General features: G+C 45.7%; 1 protein-coding gene across 2 annotated transcripts in view; it reads left to right on the top strand.

Annotated features, from left to right (window-relative positions):
• The first annotated feature begins 13,683 nt into the window (after positions 1-13,683).
• The window catches only part of LOC122656033 (BAG-associated GRAM protein 1-like), an 83,312-nt gene continuing 77,998 nt past the window's right edge, over positions 13,684-18,997 (top strand). Inside the window, exon 1 of one of the 2 annotated variants that reach the window (XM_043850458.1) lies at positions 13,684-13,893. In XM_043850458.1, coding sequence (XP_043706393.1) covers positions 13,711-13,893 — 183 coding nt within the window. In that variant the 5' untranslated portion in view covers positions 13,684-13,710. The remainder of the gene's footprint in view (positions 13,894-18,997) is intronic. The other variant, XM_043850459.1, reaches the window with a different exon arrangement.

An 18,997-nucleotide genomic window follows, 5' to 3' on the forward strand; every position in this document is an offset into this window, starting at 1 on the left:
CCAATATACTGATTCCCCAACCCATGACCAAACTACCATAAAACCCTATTGTAGACCTCCATTTTTTGGGATTTTGGTGTAAGAAACCAAATCCTTGCCTTGAGGATCCTAATTGGATCAAACCCCCATGATTGGTAGCTTCCTTGCAGGCTAATGACATCCCCCATAGACCTCCTGTAGGCCCCTTGGTCATTGGCCAAAGGAGAGTTCGAGTTCAGGCCAAACTGTAACATTTTTTGCTTGGGCGAACTATAAGCAGGCGGACGATGTATCATCCGCCTAAGCTATTTTGGTACTATTTTAGAGTTTTGACTCTAAACTTTAAACTCAGGCACTCTCTTACCTATTGTACACTTGTACGATGACATGTTAGGCTAGCGTACGCATATGGAAGGAGTGTACACTACACGAAAACCAAGTTTACCTATGCTTTGACTATTGTGAGTGGATTAGACACTTGACTTTAATTTATAGAATGTTTTTTTGTGGATTGCGTAGGATACCATTCATGCAGGTGCAATGCTAATTATTATATGCTTATGAATATGCAAAAATATGTGGTGATGAGTTTGAGTACCATGATGAACATGTAGCTTGGTAAAGGTGGGCTACATGTATCATGTTGAATGCTAAAGAATTAGGACATGCTATTGATTATGAAAAGTATATTGTGAATCATGTGATATGGATTATGGTGAAATTGGATTCATGTTAATTAGTGAATGAGATGACTATGCGAATGTGAGGTGAATGTTATTGATGGGATCCAAGTGCCGTGAGTGAAGCTGGGCTAGTGATTGCCATAAGATGGAAATGTGAATTGTATGCGAGAATGGTGAATTGTGATGTGGCTTTGGGTTGGGATGTGATCGGCCGACCGTGTTTTCTGTATCACACTCAATCTACTAGTATGTGTACGTGTAAGCTAGAGGGGACGAGAGCATAGGTGGGTCAACCAGTATTTCGGCACTATGGACTCGACCTTTGGCTTATACGTATACATGCACCTTTATCCATTTAGATGCATATGGTTAGGATCATACTCCATAGTGCTACACCCCTTACCAACAGGGAGAAAGGTGTTGGGTAACCGATGGTAACCTCCGATGGACTGGGGTGCCATTCTCAACAGACCACCGATATTTGGGTGAGAGCTAGGGTTATCTCGGGGGCTTGCGGACAATCCGGTGAGGGGGTCTGGTCTTGCAGGTTTCTAACCGCAACTTGGGTGCCATCGCCGGATAGTTATCTATGTGGACCCTAAAGGCCAAGGATGCTACCTAAGGGATATTGCAGTAGCACTTTATCCCAAAGACTTGGGCATTTTGTTTGTTAGGTGGATAATAATAAAATGAACTCATTATACATTCCTTGTATCCTGGTGGATTGTGCATTCATGATTGTCTGCGTTTGCTTGTATGGTTTAATGACTCACTAGGCTTAGTTGGAAGCTCATCCCTCGAGGGACCACTCTTTTTAGATATGGATGCAAGATTGGTGGAACCGGCTAATGCTGATCCGACGTATCAGTACTCTGATGACTAAGGTACTTGGCGGAGATGAGCATGGACCAGGGTGTACTTGTGAGGCCAGTACTTATGGTGTGGCTTAGTGCAGGCTCGAGGCCCATATGAGTTTTAGAATGATTATTGAAGGTTGATGTAATTAAATACGATTTTAAACTTTTGGAATTTAATTACTTGCATTCATATGTATTGCTAGTTGATGATTACAAACCTTAAAATATTGGAATAAAATGCCACTTACTAAATTGCATCACCTGTGTAGCTTCCACACTCTGATAACTTATAAATGTTATATAGCTTCTGCACACACTCTGATTCGATTGTTATTTGGGATCTGTGATCATGGTACTATAAAGTGTAGATCCTTGGGGTTAATGTGGAATACCAGGAGTATTCCATTCATGCGTCCCTAGATGTAGGCAGTGGGGTGTGACAAAACCTCTTAGTTTCTTGGTTTTTTCATTTGAGTCATTTTTTATGTTATTATTTGGGATTCTCACATCTTCTTGATTATCTGCATTAGAATTACGAAGATATTCCAATTTATATCCAATACTAATGCTTGACTTGAAGGAATCTTCCACTTGATGTAGCATTCAGCTCCTTGATTCTTCAAGTATATGGAAGACCGTCCTCACTCCATGGAAGACCGTTTTCATAGTTCTACTTCCGATCAACATGCTTCAAGGTTTTCTTAACCCAAGAAAATTTGGGAGTGTTCTCTGAGGTGTTTCACACGACTTAGAATAATTCCCTTAGGCTCTGTTTGGTTGTAAGGGAAATGTAATATTTTGAAGTAAAGTGAAATTTATTTCCCACGGGAAATAGTTTTAGGTGTTTGGTTACCAAGGAAATATATTTCACTTTATTTCCCGACCAAAAACAGAAGTAAAATCAAAACCCGACGGTGAGACAAGTTCGGTCACTACGTTATGCTCAAAGCTCATGGTGCTTTGCTCATCTTTGTCTGCTCGAAGCTCGGTCTCTGCATTTCATCTATCTCTGATCGAAAGCTCGGTCGCTGTGTTTTCTCATCTTTTTCTGCTTGAAGCTCAGTCTTTGTCTTTGCTCATCTTTCTCTGCTCGAAAGCTCTATCGCTACCTTATTCTCTTCTCAAAAGCTCAGCTCGACTCGGCTCGGCTCGGCTCAGCTCTATGAGCAAGTACCACGTCTATTCTCTTTTTGGGGAATAGAAGCTTTTATAAATAAAGAATCAGGCTAAATAGATTACATTCTTTGATACCTTCTTCCTCTGGCGTCCTCCCTAACAAGGTGGGTAAGAGCCATAGGAAGGCTAGTGGGACTAAGAAGGATTTCTTGGTCCTCATGCGCAAAGCTAGCCAGGAAATCCGCATAGAAATTAGCTTCTCTCATGATATGCAGAAATGTGCAGTAGGAAAACACCTCCTTTAGGCTCAGAATGTCCTCTACCAGATCCATGCAATGCCACGGGGTGTGGTAGCCACCATTTATCATTTGAATGGCACAAAGAGAATCCGAGCGAACGTGAATCCGAAGACCACCAGTAGCATAGGCTCTACGGAGACCACACCAAATAGCTTCTTTGTATTTTGATGAATTTGAATCCAAATGGGATAAGTTCCAATGTGAAAGAAAAACCCTAGGATATGCATCAGGTTTTATCGTGTATTAATTTTCTATTATAGATGATACTTTTTGGAGCTAAATCAATCGATAAATTCAATATCGTTCATGCTTGCAAAAAGAAGATTTATAAACAAAAAAAAATCAATAAACTAATGTTAACTTTTGGATAAAAAAAAAAGGCATGTCCAACATTTTCCTTGCTGAAATTTTAAACTAAACAAGCCATCGGCTGACTTACACTGCCTACCAAACTGGAAGTTTGTAAATTGGAACCCCATCCTAATCCCTATTGTTGATGTTTCTATCTGGCAGGATTTTTTTTTTATGGTGGAATATTTGGCAGGAAAGTTAAATGAATTTGTTTTTATTGGCGAATAAGGTGTTGTTGCTGTTGAAGAAGATGCTACTTTTTGGAAAGTCAACAATTTGTTGGCCAAAGAGGTCCTCAAATAGAGAGAGAATAGATTTGAGGGTGAATATGTCTTCGAGAGATGAACGGACAAAATAAGAAGATATCATCTCCAAAAAGTAAATGGGTGATTTCAAGAGCATGTCGAGTTTTTTTTTTTTTTTTTTTAAGGAAGAAAGACAATATATTAATTAATTAACAGGGGTAATAGGTACAACCGGGTCCACGTCAGCAAAGTTAGAGCGAAGCATTTGGGATAACCCCAAAAAAATATGGGTATCCCCTGCCAAAAAAAAAACTTACAATTCTTTACATCATCCAAAATATGCATAAGGGGGGGGGTACTAAAAACAAAGGCCAAGGTTTAGTTTTTGGCTGAGGAACAAAATGAAGTAATTCCTAGCTAGATGTCCAAATTTCTTGAGGATGGTAATGTGACTCTCTTGCCTTCTGCATGCCCTTCCTGATTGCAGTGAGTTCTGGCTCCAGATCGTTGTGCGCCACCATTCTTCCTGTTTCTACCAAAATGATGTTCCCTTACAGAATGACACAAAAAGCCCATGCTGACTTGTCCAGACCTGGGGTGAAGGTTCTTACACAGCATAAGATAAGATCATCAGAGTAGAAAATCATAGGGGACACTACTGAGTACAATGGTTGAGAGGTTGTGTTTGAAGAGTCATAGAATCCCCATCCGACAAAGAGTGACACATGGATAATTTGAGGCTGAACCTGAGGGCCGAGCCGAGCACAAATGGTGCAGTGCCAAACCGAGTTAGCCAAACCGAGCCAAACTCGAGGACCGAACTGAGCCAAGGGACTCCCAACCGAGCACCAGGGGCGAGCATCACAGTCGCCGAACACTGAGCCGAGAGCACCAAGCACAATCGAAAAGGGCAATTGTCGCTAAGCACGAATGCCTAGTCAGGCCCCAGTTCAGTACGAGGACCGAGCCGAGCCAAACGGTGCAGCATCAAGCCAACCCTTGAAGGAGAAGGCCATCACCCTGATCACCAACATGGCCGAGCATTGTGGCCAGGGCATACGGCCAAGGACTGCCTAATGAGAGTGCCGAACCAAGCCCTCCCTAATCGGCCATACGGTTGAGGACTGCCTAAGGAGAGACGAGCTGTTTAGTGTCGCACCAAACCGGTCACCCGGGGAAAGGGCACCACCTCAATCCCCCACTTGACTAAGTACTGCGATCGAACATTTAGCCCGTTGAGACTCTGGTTGAGCACCCGACGCACAACGCTAAACTGGGCACCGACAAAGAGGGTAATCTCCCCCATCTCCAACTTGGTCGGGCTCCGTGACCGAGCATCAGGCCTGCCGAGCCCTGAGGACACGATCGCCCGAGGCCGAGCATTGAGGCCACGGCCGTCCAAGGCCGAGCACTGAGGCTACGATCGACCAAGGCGAAACGTCGAGGCCACGACTATCCGAGGTTGAGCACCAAGGTCACGACCGCCCGAGGCCAAGCACCATGGTGGCCGAGCACTAGGCCTGTCGAGCCATGAGCTGAGCCCACCCAGGTCAGCCATAGGCCGAGCACTAGGCTGAGCACATATATGCCTGGAGGCAACTCCCACGCCAATTGTGTCGAGCATGAGGCCGAGCACCCAAGACTCGATCGCCTGAGGCCAAGCACCGAGGACACGGCTGTCCGAGGCCGAGCCCTCCCCAGAAGCAATAATAACGGCCCACTGGGGATCACGGAGCCACGCCAACATGCCCCGACAATCACGGGATATGAATCGAGCTACGATCCCCACTGCGATACGGAGTTACACCCCAATAAGGACTCTTACCTTAGTGAGAGTCCGACCTCAAAAATAACTCTCCACTCTGCCCCGCGCAGAAGAGCCCTACCAACAGAGGACTCTTACCATACAAGGACTCCTCCAACCGCCTCACCTCATTCTATAAATACTCAGGTATGGAGCTCAAACGCTCATCTCACTTTTTACTAGCTGTTACACTATTGCACTAGAGACTTGACTTAAGCGTCGGAGAGTCCTAGCCCAGAGCCACACCGGCTCTCTTGTGCTCACTCGGTTTTTACAGGCTCATCCGTGGGTGAACCAAGCGACAGAGGTTTTCACATGCAACAGATTTGGCACCGTCTGTGGGAACGACTTAAACTAGTCATTGTCGTTTCTACCCATCTATAGAGCAAAGACAATGGTCGTGCAAACAAGATCAGGGTAACACGGCTTAGCCTCCCGTGGGGATGAGCAGTAACCTGACCGACAGGCGAGACACTCGCCACCCCCTGAGATGTCACGGTAAGGCGCAGCCGAAAGACCCCCACAAGGGGGAGTAACTTAGGGCAGTGCGGGGATCCACCGCTAACCCGATTCCACCGTCGGAGGGTGGAAATGGGGGAACTGTGCTGGACACGGTAGCAGCGGACTAGACTCAGGCCAAGCTAAACCTGGATGCGCTGAACCTGCCGCCGCCACCACCCTTACCCGAGAGCTTGGACCCTGAAGCCTCGGTGAACAATCGGCAAGTCATGGACCTTCAGCTACAAGTGCTTCACACTAATGAGATGTTGCAAACTCTCATGGGACAGATGGCCCAGGGCGGGCTGCTAGGCCAGCCCTCGACGGCACCCCCCTTGGCACGGGTACACATTGAGGGGAATTTATAGCAAAATGGTGGCTGACATCGAGTCGAGCCGAGTTGAGCAGCATTGTCTCATCCGCCCCGTCAAAAAACTCCTCCCCCGGGTCCCAATAGGAGCACTCGACGGGATGAGCTGGAGCATCGTTGGAGCTTGAGGGTAGGGTGAGAGATTAAACCAGCGGCATCGGCTGCTAGAAGGTCAGTGTTTTCTGGCCGGCTCGGGGAGGACGGACAGTCGGGAGGGCACCAAGAACCACGGGAGGAGCCCAATGGTAGGCGCATCTAAGCGAATGGAGAGAGACATCGGCATAGCCCCCGACATCGAACCCCGCCTCTCCGAGAAAAGCAATAGAGAAGCCCTCGCGGGTCCTACTTCCCAGTAGAGAGAAGAGCAAGGAGGAGTGAGGCTGACCGAGCCAAACTCAACGGTCGACTTCGACGGGATGATCGTGCAAGCCGGTCTCGAGCCGAGGGACAGAGTGGCCGACCTCGATCGAATGAACAAGGCAACTTGCACCAGGAGGATGAGCTAAACGGCTGAGCACCTGAAACTGAGCTAGAGAAGAGGCTACGAGACTTGGCCGAGCAGGTTGAGGGATTGAAGAAGCAGGTGACCCTAGACGCCTACTCATTGGTCGGGCGACATCCTTATCCTCCCAAAATCATGACTGCGCCACTTTCGATAGGGTTCAAGCCACCTCCCTTGGACCGGTATGATGGGACGACCGACCCGACGAATCACATCAACTACTTTAATGCGATGATGACCATGTACGGGGGAACAAAAATTATCTCTTGTCGGGTTTTCCCCTCATCTCTCAAGGGCGTGGCAACCTCTTGGTTCTCGTGGCTGTCACCGAACTCCATAACAAGCAATGCTCAGCTCAGCAGAGCCTTTGTGACACGCTTCCAAAGTAGCATAAAGCATAAGAAGACGACGGCCAACCTCCTCAGCGTGAAACAAAGGTCCGACGAATTGATCCGAGTATTCATCACCCGCTTCAACTAGGAATCCCTAGACAGCAAGGACTTGGACGAGGCCATAGCTTATACGGCCATGAGCAACGGACTCACCGACATGGACCTGATCAGAGACCTGGCCCGAAAGCAAACCAAAAATATGGCCGAGCTCCTGGAGAGGTGCAATGAGTTCGCAAACACGGCGGAGGTGCTCCAAGCGTGGAAGATGACTGAAGCAAGGCAGAGAAGAAGAGGTCGACAATTAACGATCGTAAAGATGAAAAGCGGGCCAGGATTGACCGCCAAGCCAAGAGATCCGATCGAGCTCGGAGTCCCGAGTATACCCCCTTGAACACGTCGTGGAAGGAGATCTTGATGCAAATTTAAGACAACAGATACATCCGCTGACCTCGGCTGATGCAAGCCAAGTCATCCCAGAATCCCAACAAGTATAGCCAATTCCACAAGGACACCGGTCACAACATTGAGGATTGTTATCAGCTGAAGAGAGAAATTGAGGAGCTGATCAAGGCAGGGCACCTGAAGCGATAAGTCAAAGGAAGCCGAGAAGAGCGAGGGGGTCATTGACCCGAGGATCGAGACAGGAGAAAGGCTGAGCCGAAGACGGATGGTCGAAGGGCCGAACACTACGAGCCCAAGGACCGAATCGAAAAGAAAGATGATGGATCCGGGCCGAGCAATGACATGGGAGCCCCTATATACACTATCCTTGGAGGGCTCGGACAAGAATCCACACTGAAGGCCAAGGCGAATGCGCGGTTCGTGGGGGTTGCAGAGATGCCAAGCAAAAAGTCAAAGTCTGAGATGATAATCACCTTCACTGAGGCCGACCTTGAAGGTATAAGTTTGCCTCATGATGATGCTTTGGTGGTCGACATGGGCGCATCCGTGGACCTTATGTTGCTAGATGCGTACCAACAATTCGGCTTCGGCGATGATGCACTTAAGCCGAAAGGAACTTTCCTTCATGGGTTCTCGGGGGCCGTCGCCACAGTCAAGGGCTCAATCGACCTACTAGTCACGTTCGGACAAGCTGCATGTCAAGCGATGATCCAAGTCAAATTCATGGTGGTACGGTCGGTGGTGGCTTTCAATGCCATACTCGGTCACCCATCACTGACCGCCCTTCAAGCCATTATCTGGCCAACACACTTGAAGATGAAGTTCCCCACGGAGAACGAAATCGGTGAGATCCGAGGTGACCAAAAGAAGGTCCGAGAGTGCTATGCCACCTTCGTCAAGCAAAACAAAACAAATGTCTAAGGAATGGCTATGTGCGTTGAGCACCTCCCTGAAGACTAGCGGGATGAGCTCCCGAAAGGTGCGAAAGGCCCGTGGAAGACCTCATCCCATTCTCCCTTAGTGATGAAAACCCAACGAAGACAGTTCAGCTCGGGTCACTGCTGAGTGAAGAACAAAGAAATCGGCTTGAAATTTTCTTGAAGATGAATGACGACGTCTTTGTCTGGTTGGCCATCGACATACCCGGTATACTAAGGCACATAGCCGAGCATAAACTCCATTTAGATCTGAGCTAAAAGCGGATCCAACAGAAAAGAAGGAACTACGCCCTCAACCAGCTAGCCGCGATCAAAGAAGAGCTCCAAGTGTATTTGGTCTCAACCCCGGTAGTGGTCAATGCGGTACTGATTAGAGAGGAGGCTGAGCACAAAAGCCCATATACTACATTAGTCCTCGTTGATGCTGAGACAAGATACTCCAAGTTTGAGAAAGTAGCATTCGCCCTTGTCATGGCTGCAAGAAAGCTAAGGCCCTATTTTCAAGCTCATCCGATCAAGGTGTTAACCGATCAGCCCCTTAAGAAGATACTGCACAAGCCCGATGTGTCGGGTCGGCTGATTGCATAGGCGGTAGAGCTGAGCGAATACGATATAAGCTATCGCCCGAGGACCACGGTAAAAGCACAAGCCTTGGCCGCCTTTGTCGTCGAGTGCACCCTGCCCGACCCCTAGGCCAGAGGTGAGAGAGCAGCGGAAGGGGCCGGGGCCGAGGCCGAGGCCGAGCAATCATGGACCATGAATGTAGATGGCTCAAGCAACTCTGTTGGTAGTGGAGCTGGGCTGATCTTAGTCAGCCTTGAGGGATTTCGCATCCAATATGCCTTGAGATTTAAGTTTCCCGCCTCCAATAATGAGGCTGAGTACAAAGCGCTTCTAGCCGGACTCTAAGTAAGCAAAGCCATAGGAATCAGGCGACAGAAGGTACGAAGTAACTCCCAACTTGAGGTGAAACAGATCAGCGGGGAGTATGAAGCGAAAGATGAAAGGATGGTAGCTTATCTGAGCCAAGCACAAGAACTGATAGCCAAGCTCGAGCACTTTGAGATGACCCGAATACCAAGAAAGGAGAATGCTGTGGCTGATTCCCTGTTAAGGTTGGTCGAGGCCGACCTCCTAAATCTGAGCCGATCAGTGTACATCGAGATTTTGGAAAAGCCATCCCTATAAGAAGAGAGAACGCTCTACTGCGGAATACAACATACCAACAGAAGACAGCGAGGTATTACGACTTAAGGGTGAAGGAACGACACTTTCGCTAAGGAGACCTAGTCCTCAGAAAACTCAGCATGTCTCAACCAAGGAAGCAAGGAAAGTTAGTGCCCAATTGGGAAGGACCATACATAGTCTCCAAGCAAATTTGCCCAGGGACGTATCGCTTGCAGACTCCGAGGGGCAAGAAGGTACCGAGGCCTTGGAACTCGAAAATTTTGAAGAAATTTTTTCAATAAAGTATTTTGTTCAGCTCGGCTTTGAACAAGCACTTATGTACTCGGCTTCGGCCTCCACTTTTATGATTCAGTTAGGCTCAGATGCTTATTTGAAGTTTGAAATCCAATAAAATGAGATTTTCCCCACTTCCGGGTCTATCTCAAATCCACAACATGCCGAGTCGTAAGACCAGTCCTCATAGACTGGCTGATGTTAAAGACCGCTCCTCATAGATCAGCAGCCGTGTCATAAGACCAGTCCTCATAGACTGGGTGACGTTAAAGTCCGACCCTCATAGGTCGGCACCCAAGTCATAAATGCTGAGTCGTAAGACCAATCCTTATAGATTGGCCGACTTTAAAGACCGATCCTCATAGATCGACAGCCATGTCATAAGACCAGTCCTCATAGACTAGCTGACGTTAAAGATCGACCCTCATAGGTCGGCACCCAAGTCATAAATGCCGAGTCATAAGACCAATCCTCATAGATTGGCTGACGCCGAAGACCAACCCTCATAGGTTGGCACCCAAGTCATAAGACCAATCCTCATAGATTGGCCGACGCCAAAGACCGACCCTCATAGGTCGGCAACAAGGTCACAAGGACAGCTCTCACAGGCTGGCTCACTCACAAGACTAACCCTCGTGAGTTAACTACCTTAACACCGGGCGCGACGACCGAGCAGACTGACGACTGAGTACAACCAAAATTGCCTAAGGCCTAAAGCTTGGCAGAGTGGACAGCACGGTACAATAACCCTCCGCCAAATGCCAAACACAGCGACCAAGTCGAGCAGCGATTGTTTACACGAACCAAGTCTGTAGGCTCGGTTGGGAGATCGGGCTCAGTGCCTTAATACAAGGCAAAGGATAAACGCGATGACCGAGCTGCAGGGTCGAGAGCTTGGGCTCAACCAGACATTTTCGCTTCATAGCCAAACGCCTTAGCCAAACCAACAAACGAAGTAAAAATTGCTAAGGCACGAAGCTCGGCCGAACACTCAGAGTGAGTGCTCGGCCTCAGTGCTCAAAGATAAGAACAACATCGTCAAAGTAATAAGAGGCGAATTGTCACCTATTTATAGCCTTCGAGTCCCTAAGATCCGACGGCCGAGAAGTGCTCAGTGAGATTCAACGGTCTAGATCGAGAGACGATTCAAATTCCTAAATGCCATAATGTCGCCTAATGACGTGGCACTGACAACCCAACTATCACAATCCGTACAACGTTAAATCACCACAGAGAAAGAGCTCAGACTCGACCTCGGGATGGAATAGTCAGCACACCGAAAGACTATATTCATCAAGGACAAGCTGAGCCTTGATGAGTGGGGGGCCTATGATGAGTCATAGAATCCCCATCCGACAAAGAGTGACACATGGACGATTTGAGGCTGAACCCCAGGGCCGAGCCGAGCACAAATGGTGCAGTGCCAAACAGAGTCGGCCAAATTGAGCCAAACTCGAGGACCGAATCTACCAGGCCGAACCGAGCCAAGGGACTCCAAACCGATCACCAGGGGCGAGCATCGCAGTCGCCGAACACTGAGCCGAGCGCACCAAGCACGGTCGAAAGGGAAATTGTCGCTAAGCACGAATGCCTAGTCAAGCCCCAGTCCAGTTTGAGGATCGAGCCGAGCCAAACGGTGCGGCATCAAACCAACCCTTGAAGGAGAAGTCCATCACCCTGATCACCAACATGGCCGAGCACTGTAGCTGAGCAATAGGCCCACCGAGCTCTGAGCCGAGCCCTCCCTAATCGGCCATACAGCCAAGGACCGCCTAAGGAGAGTGCCGAGCGGAGCACCATGGCCGAACACTCACTCCACCGAGCTCTAAGCCAAGCCCTCCCTAATCAGCCATACGGCCGAGGACCTCCTAAGGAGAGCCGAGCTGTTTAGTGCTGCACCAAACAGGTCACCCGGGGAAAGGGCACCACCTCAATCCCCCACTTGGCCGAGCACCACGATCGAACATTTAGCCCGTCGAGAACCTGGCCGAGCACCAGGTGCGCGGTGCTAAATTGGGCACCGACAAAGAGGGTAATCTCCCCCATCTCCAACTTGGTCGGGCTCCGTAACCGAGCATCAGGCCTGTCGAGCCCTAAGCCGAGCTCAGTCGAGCTCACACATGTGTCTGGGGGCAACTCCCACACCACATATGCAGAGCACGAGGTCGAGCCCTAAGGACACAGTCTCCCGAGGCCAAGCCCTGAGGACACGGTCTCCCGAGGCTGAGCATTGAGGCCACGACCACCTAAGGTCGAGCATTAAGGCCACTGTTGCCCAAGGCCAAACACCGAGGCCACGGCAGTTCGAGGATGAGCATCGAGGCCACGACCGCCCAAGGCCGAGCACCACGGTGGCCGAGCACTAGGCCTGCCGAGCCATGAGCTGAGCCCGCCCAGCTCAACCATAGGCCAAGTCGAGCACATATACGCCTGGAGGCAGCTCCCACGCCAATTATGCCGAGCACGAGGCCGAGCACCGAAGACTCAATTGCCCAAGGCCGAGCACCGAGGACACGGCTGTCCTAGGTCGAGCCCTCCCCAGAAGCAATAATAACGGCCTACCGGGGATCACGGAGCCACGCCAGCATGCCTCGACAATCACGGGATAAGAATTGAGCTACGATCCCCATTGCGATACGGAGTTACACTCCAATAAGGACTCTTACCTTAGTGAGAGTCCGACCCCGAAAATAACTCTCCACTCCGCCCTGTGCGGAAGAGCCCTACTAACAAAGGACTCTTACTATACAAAGACTCCTCCAACCGTCTCACCTCATTCTATAAATACTCAGGTATAGAGCTCAAACGCTCATCTCACTTTTTACTAGCTGTTACGCTGTTGCACTGGAGACCTGACTTGAGCGTTGGAGAGTCCCAGGCCGGAGCCACACCGGCTCTCTTGCGGGGAGATATTAAGGTTGCTGATCCACCTATTAATGAGAATCATGGTTTGATAAGAGTTAAATTTGTCTTTTCAAAAAATCATTTTATTTCTGGATTTTCAAATAAAATAACAAATTATAATAAAGACCGAGAAAAACCATCTAAGAGAGACTTTAATCCAGAAAATGGCTAGAGGTGTAAGAGACGCATAGCTCTTCAAAAGAACGGAATGTGAGAAATTCGGTTCTGAGGCCCAAAATTCTGCTAGCCCAAGTATGTTTTGCCACCGGACAAGTAATGAGGATATGCTAGATGGATTCCTCATGGGCTTCACACAGCACAATTAGGATTGATAGACATCCACTTCGATTAAGTCTCTCGAAAGAGCATGGCGAGTTATTTTAATGTTTTGAAGAGATTGAGGTCTCTGTATGCTTAGGGAAGACGGGGAAAAACATTCCATAACAGTAATAAAAATGTAAGGGCTCCGATGAATTCCTCGTCTAAAGAGAGTAAAAAAATTGAACCCATTATCTGGACTCTGGAGTAATGAAAAAAGAGCAGATAATTAATTTACAAATCATATATCGCATAAAAAATCATTGAAACCGAGGAATTCAAAAATTGGTCGAATGAAGAACCATTAAAGCCAACGTTACATTGGCAACAAGGACATGATACATACCTCTTGTCCGCCTCTACGCCTCTACGCCTCTTCCCCTGTCAATACATGTAACCGTGTAATTTCTTTACATCTTCTCTCTTCGACGAATCGCTCGTTTTATTCTGCCTCTTCACCATAATGCGTGATCGGTCACTTCCTCGTTTTCTCCTCTTATGGATCTTCACAACTTTCAAAACAGTAGAAATTCTGTAACCAAAACTATGAATTTCTCGATCTCTCTTTCTTCCATAGGAAATCACTTAAAGATGGTCGAATTCCTTCTTGATATGTTTGCCCCTTCGTTGTGGGAGATCGTGATCACTGTAGCCTCAGCGATTTTTCTGATTGCTGCGTATAAGCTTTTGTCTTCCGGATGTGGAGGAAATTGTGGTGATCGTTCAGTCGGCGGCAATGATTCAGTTGAGGGACTCGGTGATGACGCAGACAAGGTCAATTGCGTGGGAATTTTTGTGTATTTTCCTTTAATTTCAGTTTGATCTTTAGTGGAACTGGACATATACTAGTTTAATAGTTAACTGTTATAATGATGAAAACTCTTCTTATCTACACATAAAGACTAGGTTTTCATACTTTTACACTCACTAAAATGTTATGAGTTAGTGACACTCTTGCAAGTTAGAATTGAACTGCATAATTCTTGCATGAAATGATAATCTATTACTGTTACAAAGATAAGGTAAACTGCATATGTCTTATTATGTGTTTTTCTTCATTTCACCGGGTTCTTGAAGAGTTTGGATATACTTTTGCTTGATTTTCTCTTTGAATTTGTTCTCTAATATTGCAATTTTAATTATAATTTGGTGTAGTATTTGAGAGCTTGAGAGATATAGAAGATTAGATTTTCTTTGTTTCATTGGTTTCTTGAAGGGTTTGTAATTGTTTTTGCATGGCTTGTTGAATTTGTTTTCTAATATTGAAATTCGACTTTAACTTGTAGTCTCTTAGAGATGGAGAGGTGCAGATGTATACTGTTTCTTATTTTTCATTTTGTGTAGTGTTTTTCCTGTTAATAATACTGGTGCTCATCTACACGGGAATTTTGGAGCTGTTGAAGTGATGGGCTGGCATAATTTTGAACTCTGCTCCTCATCTGTGCATAAGTTTTTGGTCTTGAAAGTCTAACAATTATTAAAAATATTATGACATCCATGCGCAAGTTAGAATTAAGTTGATGACCCTTGCACGAGGTTACAATCTGTTAGGGATAACTCATCTAAACAAAGCTGTAACCCCAAATCTTTGTGATTGGGAATGGAAATGTATTAGTATTATGTCCTCTATAACATAAAAAGTTTTGGCTGATCATGGCCATCACCATCAGTAACCAATCCATTCATATTCGAGAGAAAAAGTGTATGTAGCTGGTGAAAGCATTCCCCTCATACAGAAGATAAGAATATGGTCTATTTGTTGTTAACACTTGTGCAGAAAAATTCTTCTCTAGACTGCAATAATTTTGAGGCAATTCCAATACTTACTTGGTCAGCTACAACATGGACTGATGTAAGGAAGTTCCTGGAAAGGGATACAGATCCACCATCTGAAGCAAATATTGCAGCTGGAAGCATGTAACAAGAGGAAGATAGCGCGTACAAGTCTTAAGATGAATCTACAAACATCTTTGTTTTTGAATCTAACAGAAGAGCTCTGAATTGTCTTCAGAACAGGGCAAGGGTTTGAGCACTCAACTTAGCCTGATCCAACAAAATTGCATTGGCTACTCAATCATGTTTTGCCTTGCATGAAAACCACAAGAAAATAGCATTAAATGTTCATATTAATCAGATCTATTGAGTCATAGAACCACAATAGCCTACTTGGTAAAACCCCTTGACAAGAATACCCCTGGCTTGTACCAAGGGGAATCCAAGTCGTGACTTTCAAACCTCAACCCCCCCTAATAATTAATAAAAACCGTTTGCTTATAACGGTTGTTGACCTCGCTTATGTGCCTCAGCCTTGTTTTGGTGCTATGACAATTATTACTATTACTATGAGGCTCTGGTTTGAATCTTGATGTGTATAAGTATGTCGAACTAATCCTTGATACACCTTTCTAGTCTGAATGTACACAGGCTGAAAGGTAGTCTTCTCGAATTCTAGTCCATCTTCAACTCTATAGGATAGCAACTTGTTAGAGTGTATTTGTCGGTTGGAAGACTATGGGTGTCCATAGACCTCTATACCGTGGGATGGTATTTGTTTCAAGCCATCTTTGTTAGTTAGACTTTCCTATTGTAACTAAATGTAGTTTCCTATTGTGGTTAGGATTAGCTAGGATTTGCTACGTAAGAGATTGGTTCCTTTTATGATACCAATTTGGAGTTATTATAAATACTAGTTGGTTGCTGGCTGTAGACTATTCTGGTCTATTGCACAAGCCTTCCTCCCTCAATCTCTTTCTTTCTATCTCTCTCAGTTCTCTTCGTATTCTTCAGATTCTGGTTGATAGTTTGAGTTTTGTCACATGGTATCTCACAGTGAAGAAGAAGTCTGAGAAGAGGGAAGGTCTTTGCAAGTCTTAAAGATAAAAAATAAAAAAAAATAACAATAGGGTTTCTTATCTGGTATCTTTTTCTGTTACTGCTACTGCTTATTGCTCGTGTTCATTGGGTCTTCGATTTGCTCTTATCGATTTCTGATTGCTGATTGCTGGGTTGAAGCCGAAAGTAGAAGAAGAAGATCCACTGAATTACTGTTCTGCTATTCGCTGCTGAATCGGTAAGATGCTTCGATTTATTTTTTTTATTGATTTGCTGCTGTATTCTTGGTTCTTCGATGGTTGTTATCGGTTGATGTTGTTATCCAAAAGAGATGGAAAGGCCTTCTTTGATTTTATGATGTGGTTGCTATTGGCATAGTTCAAAACCTCGGCAAAATTTCGATGAAATTTTGAAAATTTTGGTAATATGACCTTCCCGAGATGAAACATCATATGAAACATTGAAACCCAAAACAGACAATGTTTTGATCAAAATTTCAAAAATTTCGGTCCTTTCGTTTCGGAATCTCGCTTATTTCAGTCTAAAAAATGCATCATTTCGTTTCAGTATTTCGCTCATTTTGGCCTTTTACACCCCAAAATGGTCAAGCAAAACTCATAGAAAAAATACGATGTTTTGGTGAAATTTTGCAAAATTTTGAGGTTTCTGTTGTCTCGACCTATTCAAGACACCGAAACGAGACAAGTTTTTGAACTATGGCCATCTGTTGATCTTGTTAACTCAATCAAATTCCTCGATCGTCTTCCTTCGGTGTCGGTAACTTCTAAAGGAGCTACGTCGTCGTGTCTTTCTCTTTCGCCAACGAGAATCGAGAGTTTATCGTTGATTGTGAAATATCGCTGATCTGCTGCTATGGTTTTGCTGCTATAATCGATTGCTGACTGCATCAATTGTTGCTCTGCCTTGTTTTCCCCTTGCGAGATTACGGCGCCCCCCCCCCCCCCCAACCCCCTTGAGGTTGCAATTAGCTGGTTCCACTGGTATTTCCACCTTGCGGATTTGCTGGTCTTGACTTGTGAGTTCCACCTTGGTTATTGAAACCCTTTGATTTCCCTGTTTTCATGGTTTGTTTTGCTGGTTGTGTGAGGAAGACATCCTATAATTCAGATTGGGTTTTGTTTTATGAGTTGGTTTTCCATGTTACATGTCTCACGTCACATGTCCCCCATGTCCTTCGGTCCATGATTCTATCATGTGAATGTGTTTTCTATGGTTGCATGACTCAAAAGACTTGGCTCTTTTATTAGTTGCTTTATTTTATTCCTTGAGTTCAAGGTTTAAAGTATTGGTAATTTTTCTATGTCAGATAAGGAAGATGTTTTGATGTGGTCTGTCTCTAGTGATGGTCGATTCACCGCTAAATCAGCCTGGAATGAAGTGCGGTGTAGGTCGACTGAGGTTGCCTATGCTAGATGGATCTGGAACCAATCTCTGCCTACGAAGATAGTCTTTTTTACTTGGCAGATGCTTAATGGAAAAATTCCTACAGATGAGTCTTTAATGTCTGTGGGTATTCCCCTGACGTCCAAATGCAATTGTTGCGGAAGTCCTAGGAGGGAGACCACAGGTCATTGCTTGATTATAGGAGGCACTGCGGCTAAGGTTTGGAGATTTTTTTCGCATGTCTTTGATATTGAGGTGCTGCCATTACAGGATGTCAGAAGCCGTATCTTTCTTTGGCATGAATCGGTGAATTGTAGCAGCCTAAGTGCCTACGTTACAGCGCTTTTACCTTCACTGGTTGTTTGGGAGCTTTGGAAGGAAAGAAACAACAGAAAACACGGGGAATGTAGGCGTACTGAAGGTTCTATTATTGACAACGTTAAAATCTGGGTGAAAGTCCTTCTGTACCCTACCAAGATCAAACGCTCCACTTCCCCAAGAGATGTCTTAATTCTGCAGTGCTTTGGCTTATTGGCGCCTCCTGTCTGGCTGAAACGTCCTTTCCAGTTTATTGGTGTCCGCCTTTCGTCTCAGTGAAGCTTAATGTGGATGGTGCATGTAGAGGTAATCCAGGAGTTGGTGGGGGTGGAGGGGTCCCCAAGGATAAGGAGGGTGTTGTTTTTGGAGCTTTCTCTAATTTCTATGGTGATTGTACAAACTCGATTGCTGAGCTAAGAGCTTTGAGAGATGGTTTGAAACTTTGCCACAATTTAGGCCTTAAGGAGTACTGTTAGAATGGTCAAGCTCAAGAAGTGTAACCTCTGGAGAGGGTGGTACTGGTTTAAGGAAGTCATGGACCTAATGTGTTCTACTAGGCCTCTGGTTTCCTTTGCATATAGGGAAAGTAATAGAGCGGCTGACTGGATGGCTAATCGTGCTTGTGATTCGGGTTCCTCCATCATTTACCATGTTGGAAGCCAGCCACCAGGGGAGCTGCAATGTTTTCTTCAGGAAGACAGTGTTGGCTTGCCAGTCCTAAGAAAGTAGTGTTTACTGTTTAGGCTTGTCCCTACATGATTGTATGGGTTGGGTCCTGAGTTGAGTCGAGAGGTTTTGCTCCTTTGGGTTGGGGTAAGGTGGTATGTCCCCCCCTTGTATTCTTTATTCAATGTTTGAATATTAATAATATTTCAGGGGCTGGCCCGGGTCCCAGATAATAATCGGGTTAAAAAAGTATCGGTATCGTGTATCGTATTGGTCAGGTGATTTTAAGAGACATATCGAATTGTATTGGAGATACGTATCAAACGCTACAAATACACATGGAAATACAATTTTGCAACAAAAAACAATATAAATAAGCAATATATAACAAGTATCAAGTACAAACACTAAATGGAGAATAATGTATAACCAAACAATTGTATTAAATTGAAATTTTTATAAAAGATGAGGTTTCTTACATGTTGTAATAGTTTATAGCCATGAAGAGTGTTGAATGATGCAAACGATGATGTTGTAGCACTCCTTGATTTGTTTTTTAGTCCAAAAGTGTGAATAATCAAAATTAAACGCAAGATTTTAGACTCTCGGTTGAGAGATTACCTTCATTTTTCCGCCATAACAACAACTGTATCAAGTC

This window comes from Telopea speciosissima, chromosome 3, assembly GCF_018873765.1.
Source record: "Telopea speciosissima isolate NSW1024214 ecotype Mountain lineage chromosome 3, Tspe_v1, whole genome shotgun sequence".
NCBI lineage: Eukaryota > Viridiplantae > Streptophyta > Magnoliopsida > Proteales > Proteaceae > Telopea > Telopea speciosissima.